We start from the raw sequence: 14,434 nt of genomic DNA, 5'->3' as shown, positions 1-14,434 counted from the left end.
TTATTGAACACTTTGTTAACCAAAATTTAAGGTTTATCACACTTTGTTACATACCTTCCTTTCAAGTAGTGTTGAATGTGTAGCTTTATCACAAAATGGCTCTAGCAAAAAATCCGCATGAACAAAAAACACTTTGTCAAACAAAATTTAATGAATCGTAAGAATAAATTTAATTACTACCAAAATTTAAGGTTTACTGTTGCATACGTTCCTTTCCAATCGTGTTGATTGTGCAATTCTATCATAAAATGGCTCTAGCAAAAAGCTGCATGAACATTATACAAATTCAGTGAATATATATTGTGTACAAATAGGATGTGCTACCAACATAAAGGTTTACATACCTTTTCAGTAGTATTGATTCACAAAATGGTTCTGAAAAAACAGTGTGAGATGGGAGGTGAATGATTATGCATTGAGTGAGTTCACTGAGTTTATATTTTTAGGGGGAGGTTGAGTGATGTTTGACATTGTTGACCCTAATTCTAAGAGGAGTTACTATTTATTTTTTAAGGGTATTTTGGAACCACATAAAAATCCAATCCAAGAAAGATAATTTTAAAAAAATGAGATGAATGTGAAATATTTTTTTTAAATGTGACTTCAATAACTATATCTGAAAGAAGCACATGAATTTTTTTTTTTAAACAAATAAAAAGGACTAGCCTCTAAGCATGCGCATAATCTTCTATATTTTTGGGTAAATGTTTAATAATTTGCAACAATTATATTTTGAAATTACTACATTTTTGGGTAAAGGTTTATTTTTTTGTGTTTCTTTTATGCAATTTGATACTTATTCAAATTTCACAGTTTGTGTTCTAAATTCAGTTTATGTTCTACTGTAAGAGTGATCAAAGAAAAGTATCGTACTATTGTAATAAAAGAAAAGCAATGAGTAACCTTTAACCGTCAAATGCATATTAAAAAAATAGGATAGTCATAAGAAAATAAAGAAATGAAGAAGACTTAAAGTCCAAATAATTAGAAGGCTGTTGATTTCTTTATAAAAACAAAATAAAAAAGAGCAATGTACATTGACATACCCGTTGAACTGGAACAATTAGAATTGCACTTTTGTTTTTGTAAGTAAAGTTTTCTCTTTATTGGATTTTGAATTTAGAAAAGATGATGATAATAGTGTAGAGAAAAGGAACATAGAATTGGGAGGAATTGAGGAAGAAATAAATTGAAGAAGTTGAGTAACTAATGTGACCGTTGTCCTTTTTTGTAGGTAGTGTTTTACATGGAAGTTAGAGATTATTTTTAGCATGTTATCCTTAAGTTTTAGAGAAATGATATGTCCACAACATTTTTACAATATTTTCACAATAAATCATAAGTAGCAGGTTGTTATTGTTAAGGTAAAAAAGTAATCTTAGTGTTAGGTTCAAATTTATCTCTACTTTTTAATATATTTTTTTCTTCTTCAAAAAAAAAAGAAAAAAAAGAAAAGAGATTTGAGGGAAAAAAAAAAAAAAACCAAATGTGAGATGAGATTAAACGTGGGAGTTAAACATGGCCTATTTTGTAGGCAAGGTAACCTACATCAAAGATGAAAAAGACCTTTATCCAAAAAAAGATGAAAAGATTGAAAAACCCTATATCCTCATCCCATGGTAACATACATCAATAATTCTATATATATATATAAATCATCCTTACAGAATGAAAAAGAACGTCAAAAAAATATAGCAAAAAAAAAAATAAACCTCATCCGTATGGGATGAAAAAGAATGTGAAAAAAAACCTAAACTTAAGGATTTTTGTTTTTGAAAGAAAAAAAAAAAAGAAGAAGCAAGTCTGGACGTGTAAAAAAAAAAAAGGGGGAAATTGGTGTGACATTATTGAACCTATTTTTTAAACACTTGCAAGAGAAGTTATTGGATAATAGATGAGGGTAATTTTGTTAATAGTTCAGTCCAAAGAAAGTGAATTATCTTATAAATAGTATAGACATTATATGATTTTATTATTTACTCTTCTATTTATCAATTGAGTTAAGATATTCCAAAAAAAAAAAGTTGAAATATTCTCAAAAAAAAAAATTTGAGTTGGGATAGAACTATATAATATCCTAATAATTATAGGATAATAAAATTAGTTCATGTTTCTTTTGTTTTTTAACTGAGTTGAGATAAAACCATTTAATATTTTATTAACTAAATGAAATGTTAGTTAGTTTGATTATTTGTGTTGGTTTGATGGAGTACTAATATAAATGTGTTGTTATTTGTATTAATTTAAACTTTGAAGTACTAATAAAATAGTTTGCGTTGAGTTTTTTTTTTTTTTTTTTTGTTGAGAAAACGATTGAGATTGTGTTGAGTTGGTGCAAATATTAAATTAAAAAACACAGTACAACCTATAAGTCTAGCTTGATCGAGGTGGGTTGGATTTTTTTTTTTTAACCCAACCATGGTGGACCAGATTAAGAAACCCTTCAAGAGCGAAAACTATATGTTGTTACGGCATATATGCTGGGTCTCTCACACAGAGGCGGGCTCCACAGTGTGTGGGACCCTTCAATGTGTGAGTGACCCGGCATATATACCAGCTCCTTCAAGAGAACCCAGCCTGCTCAAGCTCCTACCTATTTCAAACTTCATTAAAAAAAAAAAAAAAACAAACAAACAAAAAGAAAAAGGACAAAGAAGTAGAAAAGTTGAAAATTAATTATGGTAATAGAAAAGGGTAAGTACAAGTGCTTAGAAATCATGACTTAATTGCAATGCTCTACAGGGACTTACTATTTCCCCACTTGCTGTTGCTAATGTCTTAGATGACACTCTAATCTTCGGTTTTTTCTCTCTGTTATTTTTTCAGAGGGAGTGCAATAAGCCCGCCCATATCTTAGCTCGTCATGCTAAATTAGTTGTTGATTTTGAGACTTGGGTTGAGGAAACCCCCAGTTCCTTAGAAACTGCTATAACCTCTAATGTACCGGATTGTTTTTAATTTAATGCTATACTGCAATATTTTCCTATTAACAAAAAAAAGAAAGAAATCGTGACCTGTTGTTCATCCAAAAAAGAAATCGTGACTTGTGTGCATAAATATAATAAACAATCTATACCTCAAAAAATAGATCAGGCATCCTAGAATTTCCGTGTGTTCCATTGGACCATTTCCACGCCTAGGCTGACGGCCAGAGTTTTTCAAAAGCTAGTGACCAAAAACTTCCGTGGCGTTCACGTTTTGAAAGCGACTTCGAAAACAGAAGGACAAAGCGATAACATAAACGATTAACCACCAACAACCTTCTCTGACTATTTTATTCACAGAGACAGACTTTTATTCATATCTTTTTATGGGCATCATTGATTCATTATCCCATGTGATATAGATATAGGCGGAGTTTTATATACAAACAAAATCAAAGCTTGGATATTCTATTTATGGAAATGCCTGATCAGTCCCCCGTTGTGGGGTCTGAGTTTTTGAGTTTGGAGTTCGGACAGTGCAAGTGACCCGCACCAGATCCGCTATAGATGCTGAGGGACCTTGTCTTGTCCTTTCGCTTTCGTAGCTTCCGAGGATTCTTTTCTTTCATTCATGGTTCAAAGACTTGGTGCTCCTCTTCGATCCAGGCCTCTTTTTCCCAGACATTTGGAAGCCATGAACATGAGGTCAGTTTTCATGATTTCTCTCCCATGTTTCTGGACCTTCTGGTTTCTCTTCTTTACGTGTCGTTTTTTTTTTAATGTTGGATTAAATACCTTGTTTGTTTGTTTTGTCAAACTAATTAAGTCCTTATTTATCACTGCTTATTTGAATTTTGTTGAGGATGTGGCTTCAATATGTAACTTGTAAATTTTAGATCTGTATTCAAAACCATTGTGTGGTATTAGATTTAGATAGGAGGTGTAGTTGAGACTTTATATTCATAACATTGTATGACGTATAAATTTTGCATTTTTATCAATTCTTTTGATATGATACCATATTAGATTCATTCTAATTTAGGTTGTCTATGTGAAACAGACACTAAAATACTAAAGATACTTCTACATAACCCTTACAATTTTTTGTTTGACACTTTCTGAGCAAAAAATGATAAAGACAGTGCCAGAATGACATTGTTGCTTCAATATCTATTCAGAGCTGCGGATTGCACATTTCATCTAAAATGCTGTTGGCAAAGAGTTTTGTAGCTCAACTAGTACATTCTTGTGTTTGTAACGGAGATGTCTGGGGGTTCAAATCCCTCCACTCCCAACTTCTAATTAAAAAAAAAGAAAATCCAAAATGCTCTTGGAGCAATCATACATCTCTAGCACTGACATATTGCTATTATTGTTTTATAGAAGTAGTTGTTGTTTTGTTGATGATTTGCCTCTAGGATTGAAATGGAATTGATTAGGATTTATTTTAGATAGTATTTCTTTGGCTTGTTATTGGACTCTGAAAACACCCTAGACCTTGATTAAGAAGTGATAGTCTTATACTCCTACTTATCATATAGTCTTATGATAACAAAGTGATATATAGTTGTATACCCGTCTTCATCAACATTGTTCATATTTCATAATTCACAAGTATATAGTAATAACTTTTTTTACAATGTCCATTCTTAGTAATTCGAACAATTAAGCTCTTCTGTAGCTTCAGCCAAATTCAACATGTTTCAATGAATTATTTCCATTGCTGCTACTCAAGTTTCTAAAATTTTGCCAATTCTTAAAAAAGGAAATGTGGAGAGAAATCAGTGAGTAGCCATGGGGGAACAATTCCACTGTAATGCTTTTGTAGATGCTGTAGTTACCCTTTCATTGTTTGGCTGGTATAAGAAGAGTCTTATTGTTACATAAAACGTATGCATTGGCTAGATTTTTGTGCTTTGAGTGAATGGGATTTCCTTTAACTAAATTGTGATATTAGATAGCCCATAAGTAGCTTGGGGGTCCTATTTCTGGATAGAGCTAGGCAAGGAGAAACAGGAAGCAGAGTATCACAATGAGGCTCGGGGGATGGAACTTGAATCAGTGTGAGGAACCAAACAACACAGCAACTATTCTGTAGATAGCTTCTTAGTTCTCAAAAAGGATCAAAAGATTGGCAAATTTAACGGTTTAAAATGTGTGATTAGGGGGAGCATTGATAAGAAATCAGTTAATATTTTGAGAATTCTTTCTAGTAAGGAGACACTGTCCATATCCCATTTTAAACAATCAACATTATGCCTGAAGATGTGTAATTCATGCCTTAGATTTTGTTCCTGTTTAAAGGAGTTTCACTCAATGCATTGACTTCTGATGTATCCTTACAATTGCTCACTTTTCACAGGACAAGAAAGATTTTTGGGGTTTCTCTCTCTCTCATTCTCATCAATTTGGCTGCCATAATGGAGCGTGCTGATGAGAATCTCCTCCCATCTGTTTACAAAGAAGTCAGTGAAGCTTTCAATGCTGGGCCATCTGACCTGGGGTATCTTACATTCATAAGGAACTTTGTGCAGGGACTTGCATCACCCTTGGCAGGTGTACTAGTTATAAACCATGATCGCCCTACAGTTCTTGCAATGGGCACTTTCTGCTGGGCCCTATCAACTGCTGCAGTGGGTGCTAGCCAGCATTTTCTTCAAGTTGCATTCTGGAGAGCAATAAATGGCTTTGGTTTGGCGATTGTGATACCAGCACTCCAGTCCTTCATTGCTGATAGCTATATGGATGGTGTGAGGGGAACAGGATTTGGACTGCTAAGCCTTGTGGGTTCCTTGGGTGGCATAGGAGGTGGTGTTCTAGCAACAATTATGGCTGGTCACCAATACTGGGGTGTGCCTGGATGGCGTTTTGCCTTTATTCTGATGGCAGCATTGAGTTCACTAATTGGGTTCCTTGTTTTCTTGTTTGTGGTAGACCCTAGAAAAACAGTTAGCATCAATCATGATACTGGAGAGGCTGAAGAAAAGTAAAGTTGCTTTTCCCTTTTACCCCAAGTTGTTATCTGTTTCAATGCTGCCTCCATGTGCATATATTATTTAATCATGTCATCATAAATGAACGATAGACTTGGCTGTAATGAACTCAAGTAATTTTCAAGCAAATGCACTTTCTCCTCTTATGTCAGTTTTTCGGTGACCTAGCTGAATGGATGCATTCTGTTTCAGGAAGGTTTTGATGGAAAAGGGCAATGCTATTAGCACGGCATCATTTTGGCGAGAGTCTTGGATGGCGATGAAAACTGTTATGAAAGTGCAAACATTTCAGGTCATTGTCTTACAGGGCATTGTTGGGTCGCTACCATGGACTGCCATGGTGTTCTTCACTATGTGGTTTGAACTAGTAGGTGAGCACAAAAGCAAATTTCTATGATTTTGTAAGTTTATTTGGGGCAAAAGATGTTGAAATTGAAGATGATATTATACGATTTGCATCTGTAACCTGCCATCATGATAGAGTGCCAAAGTAAAGATTACTCAGTACAAAGAAGGGAAAATTATTTGCTTATCTTGGTAGCCTTTCACTTATATTTATTAAAAATTTAAAGTTGGTAAGGCATGTATAAAATGCCTACTTTTATGGGCATTCGATGAGCAGCGTATAGCTATTCCATTTATCTGTTTAAATGAATGAGGTATGATGCCATCTAGATCTTTTTGCAGGTTTTGATCATAATGGTACAGCAACCCTCCTTAGCCTTTTTGCTATTGGATGTGCTCTGGGATCCCTCCTTGGTGGTCTAATTGCAGATAAATTATCTCAAATCTACCCCCACTCAGGTCGTATCATGTGCGCACAGTTCAGCGCCTTCATGGGCATCCCATTCTCATTGTACCTACTTAGAGTGATCCCACAGTCAGTGAGCAGCTATTACACCTTTGCTACCACCCTCTTTCTAATGGGTCTAACCATTAGCTGGAATGGCTCTGCTGTAAATGCCCCCGTGTTTGCTGAGGTGGTTCCTGCTAAACACAGGACTATGATTTATGCATTTGATCGTGCTTTTGAAGGATCATTCTCTTCTGTTGCTGCTCCCTTGGTTGGAATTATATCAGAAAAGATATATGGTTATGATTCAAAATCCGTGGATCCAGTAGGAGGGTCTGCACCAGAGGCTTTGGCATTGTCTAAGGGACTTCTCTCGATGATGGCTGTTCCATTTGGTTTGTGTTGCTTGTTTTACACACCTTTGTATTATACTTTTAGGCGGGACCGTGAAAATGCTAGACTGGCCACTTTAAAAGAGGAAGATGTGACACGAGAAGTGTCAATTTAGTTGCAGATGTACCAAATGTGAATGCTACTGTAAGTTTAAATTTAGGACTCATGATTTTCAAGATTAGGAAATTTTCTCAAGAGTTGGAGTTCAAATTGTCTTTTAAAATAAACTACACAAAAATGGACTTTCAACTTCAAAAGATGATCCTTTTTTACTTTAATGTGAAAATTGTGCATAATTCAGTTTCTTTTTCATACAATTTCATGAATCTTTAATGGTAACACTCCTCGTCCTGGTGTATGTCCAACTTGAACTCTCTTTTACAGTTCTGGGGTTGGCTAGCACGGCAAAGATGATGGCTCGTTAAGGAACAATAAAACTGAATTGCATATGCCTAGAGGACTCCATGTTCTGATGATATCTGCTTTTTTAGCATATTCTGCTGATGCTGTGCACGTATGCTCTATCAGGTGTTGCTATTATCTTATCTGACATATATTTGTTGTGGAAAAAAAAGTGATTATGGTTTTGACCCGGGAAATAGCAATGCTACAGACTTAAGTTTTTTTTTTTTGCAACTTTTTTCACATTTTATTAAGGTGGTGAGTTATGATTGGAGTAACATCACTTTCACATAGACCACTAATTAAAATCACTTTTATCATGACTTCATTACAACATTCCACAAGCAATTGTGAAAAATAATGTGTCCCTAAATTTTAGTCCATTATTTTACTTTGTTGCCTTGGATCAAATCGTGATATCCAAATAAGGTGTATTGAGAAAAATCAAAATTTAGGGTACCAGCCACCAAGTATCAATAGTCTATAGGCAAAACAAATTCTAATTGTCAACTCGATTCCAAAACCGGTTCATTAAGGCAGTTTAATAAAATTTAGTTTATATATGAAAGCAATACTTTCATGCCAAGAACAAACAGAAAGAAAACACAAGATAAATTCATTTTATTGAAAAATACATAATTAACAAAACTGAAAACTTCCTTTCAGCTGCCTTGCTAGAAACTCTAACTTGCTAATTTTTGTATTCAGATGAGATGCTCTCCCTTATCAAGTAAAACCAAACTCTCCACGAAATTAGTTGTGTAAAGCATACATCTAGAGTGTGGAATTCTAAGATTTTCCTCATTTAAACTCTCAAGGTCAAATGGAAGGCTCTGAAAAGGGTGACCAAAGGAGCTAACATTCTCAATCAGAAGTTCCCCATTATGGTGCAGCCAAAGATGCCTGCAACTCCTTTCATCTGTACACTTTTTTTAATCCAAGACTCAGGGCATATGTCACAAGTGTCACTCTCCTAATCTAGAGGTAGAGTACAACTGAAAACAATCAATGCCAACGACCCCTTGAACACTGTAAGACACTGTCGATAAACTCCATCAAAACCATCCAAGTAATTTTGAGTAAGCAATGTCTCATAGAATCTCTCATCATTGACGTCAAAGGATAAAATGAATTTGAGGTACTCAGAATATGCTATAAAGTGCAGAGCTCCATTTTAAAATAAACATAATGTGTCAAGAACCACTGATAATGATACCACAATCCTTCTCCATGAATCCGTACTCAATGTGTAAACCTTAGCCTTTACCTTTTGGTTTTGCCCACAAAACCCTTTCCACGTAAGTTTCAGAATCTTGGAAGTCATTGTTTGAGAATGATACGCAGGTCCAAGAGTGTGATTAGGGTCAATGAAGTTGGGAGTAGAGAGCATCTTAAAGCTTTCTAATGTTTGGGTTTCACAAATATATTACTCCCTCCGTCCCATTTAATTTGTCCTGTTTGAAAAGTTAAAATTTTTATAGGAACATCATTTATTGTCTTGTCTAACTATTAAAAATGTATTAGTTTCCAAAACTACCTTTAAATAAAGTTGATTTTCTTTTCAATTGGAGTAGTTTTGAAAATTAAATAGGGGTATAATAGGAACATTAGTAAATTAATGACTTTTATTCTTAGAAACAGAACAATATTTTGGGATATTCCAAAATAAAATATAGGACAAAATAAATGGGACGGAGGGAGTATATGATTTCCATGGTCGTCATGCCTATCAAAGCAGAACATGCCGTTACAAAAGCCAAGCATGTGGGGTGGGCATCTGAAAAGGAAATTTCAAACCTAGAAATCTGGGGTGTCATTAAGCAAATGTACACAATTCTTAAAAAAATGAAAGATGCTCTCTTTCTGCTATAAAAAACAAGGATTTTGTTAATGTGTGCCCTTAGAGCACACAATAATAATTCACTTTTGAAAATATTTTCTCGAAAATTGAAAAAATATTGACAGTTTTTTCAATTCTGGAGAAAATGTTTCTAAAAATGAAAGGCTTTAGGATTTGGACCCAAAAAACAAAATAGTCATTGTTGTTGGATAATGATTTAGCTTGGTCAAGGTGTGCCTTTTTGAAATCCGGGTTGGTGATGGTGGAGTACCGAGATTTGGAAACACGGCTCAATCTTCTTCTTCTTCTTCTTTTGTGAGGAACAGCTCAATCGGATAAATGATTTTACTATCAGCAGAGTTAGGATGTCATAGACAATGTCGTCCTGTAAGACATTGAGACAATAATAAAAGGATTTTACTAATAATATATCATTTTTGGAAAAAATGATATTGAAAATTGAAAAAGTTTTATAATTTTTCAATTTCTCATAAAATGTTTTAAAAAATGGATGGTTTAAGTGGATCCATAATAAAATTTGATGTTTCAAAGGTCCAAACATCATTGGTGGGTTGAATGGAAGACCATCACAAAGGGACTGATCTGAGGCAGATTGATTGTGTTTCTGAATTATGATGTGCTATAAGGTTAGATTTCTGAATTCATGCTATATGCTATGCTGGACCAAACCAAGCTTAATTTGGTATCTTTAATAACAGGGCTTAGATTGAGCTAGCTGTCATAAATCCAAATTCAAGCTATGACCCATTATAAATGAGTCTTTTTGCAAGTTTGTCAAATATTTTCTTTTCTTTGAGAAATTTTTTTATTATAAAATCCTAGCCTCTAAGCACGCGCTCGTGCTCAAAAGTTCTTATATTTTTTTAGATAAAATTAATAATTTGTATCTATTATAATTTAAATATATATTTGTAAGTGCACATTTGTACCCGGACCCAAAAACAAGTGATGGGCTCAAGCCCAATAAGCCTTATACAATGAAATTTGTAGAGTATGAGTTTGAAACCTAGGATTGGGACGTTGGAAGTTGATTAACAGGCTAAAGTGCCACAATCTATGCAAATGATAAGTAAATATGACAAAGAAACCCCCTCGGACGTAAGCCGAGGACAAATTGTATAGTACTTATCTTTCTATGCCAAAAATTACAATTCTTAGTTCTTTTTTCAGCTCAGAAGCAGGTCCCCCCTTCTTTCCTCTCTCGTCTTCTTATATACTTCTTCTTCTTCCATTTTTCATCCACGTGTCATACAAACCTTCCCCTTAGATACTTGTCCCATCCACCATCTTCTTGAAGTCTTTAAATAATAGCAGGAAGGCTGAATTCTACTGTTTAGAGGTCATTTCCCCATTAATGCGGCCAGGGAGGTAGATGCAGGGCCTTTAATGTGGTGGTAGCAGCTTTTTCCTCAGATATTTCTCACACATTCTTGCTTCTAAAGGGTGCTTGGATCACACTTTTACCCACCAGTTCTTCCAGAATTCTGCCTCCAATCCGTCTAGCAAGTCCCAAGGCCATTGATGGGCCTGTCCGAGGATATACTCCTCCTCGGACCATTATATTGCGGACTGACCTGTGGGCCTATGTACCCTGACCAAACAGACTTGTATTAACCAATCAGGCTCAAAGCCCAAATGTTTGTTCGAACATTTTTACCCCCCACAATATTTTTTTTAATTTTTCAAACAAATAAAAATGATAAAATTTGGAGATAAATTCTATTTTGAACTTCAAAAGAAAAAATCCTAAATTCTAGGAATTCTCTTTTTGAATTCAAAATGAAATTTATCATTTGACATTTATGATTCTATTTCTAAATAAAGTTACCATTTATTAATGAGGGTATTTACGGTGTTATTCATCGATGACTTTTTCTACAATCTACACATGAATATCCTCAATCCAAATGACACAATCATGTATGCCTTTTGCAAAAGCTCATGAGCAGCTTTATTACTGCGTTTAGTAACAGGAAAAAAAAAAAAAAAAAAAAACTCTGACCATCTTCATTACTATATTTAGTAACAGGAAAAAAAAATTACTCTTAGAGAATCCAGCGCTGGCTTCATCCAAAATATGCCCTACGTGCGAGAGATACTGCGAAGAAGATCAGAGAGAACCAACGTTTGTTGTATAGAATCACCTAAAATTGTAAGAATTACCAAAGCTTTTGCTACATGCTGGTCTCCTTGGCGCCACAGCTTCTCACTCAAAACCACAATGACTGACCGAGTCTCTGTTGTCTCGTACTAGCACTACTCCAGTCTTTAGAGCATGTTTTTGAACACCAGAGTTGATTGTCATTAAAACTTTGATTCATTATAACATCAAAGACTAATCTGATTTTAGCAAAAATTAAAGAACTGTCATATATATGTTACCGGCCCACGCTTTAAACTTCCACCTGTAGACAGTTTTCTGGTCTTTATAAAAGTTGACTAAGAGCACTCACAGCAGTGGTGCTATATTGGTATATTTTAGCTTCTCAACCACCAAAAAGTATGCTCCAACAGTGGAGCTATAGCAAAAAAAAATTTGCTTCCAGCTACAGTATATATCTAAAGATAGATGTGCACTATAGCTCAAAGGTAAAAGAAAATATATTACTTTATTAAATTTCTCTCTTCTATCGTTTAAAAAATATTTTCTCTTCCTTTCTTTTTCGCTCTCTCCGACTTCTCTTCTTTCTTCGTTTTTCCTTCTCATTTTTTTTTCTCTCCCTCATCTACTCTCTACTTCGCCGCCGATCTGTTTTGGATCGTCGATCTTCATCACCGATCTGTTCTAGATCGTCGATCTTCATCGCCGATCTGTTCTGGATTGTCGATCTTCATCGTCGACCTGTTCTGGATCATCGATCTTTCATCGCCGACCTGTTCTAGATCGTCGATCTTCATCGCCGACCCATCTCGCCCAGTCCTCCATTTCAACGTCGATCCTCATCTTCATCGCCTACGTCACCGTCCCATGCCGCCGACCCATCTCGCCCAGTCCTCCATCTCACCGCCGATCCAAGCTCCATCGGCACCGCCTTCATCGAACTCAAGAGCGTTGCGGATTTCGTGACATGGCTGTGGCTGGATTTTGTGGGTTTCTCTGTGGCTGTGTTGGTGTGGTGGTTTGTAATGGTTTTTCTCTGTGATTTGTGTGGGTTTGTTAGTGTGGGTTTCTCTGTGATTTGTGTGGTGGTTTTTGGCTAATTTGGATTTTTGGCAGTGGTTGTGGGTGGTTGTTGGCTTGCTAGTTGTTGTTGGATGGTTGTGGGTGGTTGATCTTGGTTGGTTGGTAGTGGTGGTGGATCGGTTTGTGGTGTTTTTTTGTTTTGTGGGATGTATTATTTTATTGTAATAGAAATATTATTTTATTGTGATGTTTATATTATTTTATTGTGTTGAAAGCTAAAATAGATACACTGCTGCAGCATGTTTTGTAAAGTGAGTAGATAAAATAGATAAAGTAACTTTTTGTGGAGTTAAATTGCTAAAATTTTAGCTCCACTGCTGTGGATGCTCTAACATGCTATTCCGAAAAACATTAAACTATGAAATAAATATGTATGAACTAATTACCAGTGATGCCAAAGAATGGTACCCAGATGAATGATGAGCATTGAGCTACCAAAAAATCAGTGTCAATGCAAAAAAAAACAAAAACCAATCAAACTTTTAGCATGTAAATTTCATTGATTTGCTTTATAGAGCTATTGTTAATCCAGAGCCCAAGTACAGATTCAATTGAACACTCGACATACACCCCCACCCTCATAATCACAAAGGTAGTCGTCGGAGCCTAGTTCGTGGTGGTTGGCTTTTGGCAACCGCAGCTGAGGCAGGGGCTGTGGATCCCACAGGGTCGCGCTGATCTAGTGGTTGGGGCCATAGATCTAGTCAGGTTTTAGGCCGATATGATGGTGGCAAGCTTGGCATATACCGATTTGCTCAAATTGCGTCGATCTACTGGGTGGTTGGGTTGGATTGTGCTAATCTTATGGTCGTAGTAAGTTGCGATATCACATCGAACACTTTTTTCAAACACAAAACATTTTACATCGAAAACAACGCGCTGGAAAAATTCCATATCAAAAGCAATACTTTCATGGCTAGAAAGTTTGGAAAGAAAATAGAAGATAATAACAGATTCATACTTGTTGATATAAATTTCAAAAAGATGTGTCTTGCTAGAAACTCTAACTCGCTATATTTCGTATTTAGATGACCCCTAATCCAGTAAAACTACGCACTCCACATTGTCCACAAGGTCAAATGAAAGGCTCTGAAAACAGATCATTTTACCTGACGATAGCTACACTTGTGGATCCAAAGTTTCCCATTGATGAAGCAGCCAAAGTTGCACGCAACTCCTACCATTGGTATACACTTCTTTTTAGTTCAAGACTCGGCCACACCATATTCTTTCATCACCCATATGTGGCCGAGTCTTGGACTAAAAAAAAGTGTAGCCATATGTGGCTAACAGATCAAGTAGTCTCAGAGTCTTGAAGCCATTGTTTTGGGAATGAAACGCAAGTCCAACAGTGAACCTATGATTATTAACGATGCTCTTGGACTTGCCTCTCATTCTGAAAACAAGGAATCCGACACAATTGTCTCCATTGCTATTGGATAATGATAAAGTTTCTGAATTCTCTGCTGTGCTGTGCCTTAAGGTTAGGTTTGTGTTTGCGGCGATGAATGAAAAGAGACCTAGTTTACCCCACTATTTAAGCTATGCTAAGCTTGACCAAACCAAGCTTTATTTGGGCTCTTTAAAAACAAGAGGCTTAGATTAAGCAAGTTTGTCATAAATCCAACTTCAAACTACGGCCCAATTATAAAGGGTTTTTTTTTTTTTTTTTCAAAATAACACAAATTTGAAAACATTTTCATTAGTTAGCACGGTTTCAAAACTATTTAGCAAACTAACATCTCGAGTGCAAGGAACTCGATTTTGGACTATACAACTCAAGTTTGTAAGGCTCGATTTTCGGCGTTCTTCTTCCCACGAAGAATAAACCCAAACTACAAAGGCCGAAAAAACAAACCAGAGATCAAACCCAAGCGGCAATGG

The 14,434-nt window shown here is 35.6% G+C and overlaps 1 protein-coding gene across 3 annotated transcripts; it reads left to right on the top strand.

Moving 5' to 3' along the window:
- The first annotated feature begins 3,096 nt into the window (after window positions 1–3,096).
- LOC142623243 (uncharacterized) lies at window positions 3,097–8,231 on the top strand. 3 transcript variants are annotated; one of them, XR_012842087.1, is made up of 6 exons: window positions 3,173–3,629; window positions 5,287–5,910; window positions 6,110–6,288; window positions 6,605–7,247; window positions 7,488–7,631; window positions 8,214–8,231. XR_012842087.1 is itself a non-coding variant. In XM_075796638.1 (5 exons), exons 1-4 carry the CDS (start codon window positions 3,556–3,558, stop codon window positions 7,216–7,218), a joined length of 1,491 nt encoding a protein of 496 aa, XP_075652753.1. In that variant the 5' UTR covers window positions 3,173–3,555; the 3' UTR covers window positions 7,219–7,247; window positions 7,488–7,791. The 3 variants fall into 3 exon arrangements, 2 of the variants coding, with proteins under 2 accessions (XP_075652752.1, XP_075652753.1); XM_075796638.1 differs by lacking the exon at window positions 8,214–8,231 and having other exon boundaries at window positions 7,488–7,791; XM_075796637.1 differs by lacking the exons at window positions 7,488–7,631; window positions 8,214–8,231 and having other exon boundaries at window positions 3,097–3,629; window positions 6,605–7,389.
- The last annotated feature ends 6,203 nt before the right edge of the window (window positions 8,232–14,434 follow it).

The sequence above is a fragment of the Castanea sativa genome, chromosome 2 (assembly GCF_040712315.1).
Source record: "Castanea sativa cultivar Marrone di Chiusa Pesio chromosome 2, ASM4071231v1".
In the NCBI taxonomy this organism is placed as follows: domain Eukaryota; kingdom Viridiplantae; phylum Streptophyta; class Magnoliopsida; order Fagales; family Fagaceae; genus Castanea; species Castanea sativa.
This window is presented reverse-complemented; position numbering and strand designations above follow the sequence as displayed.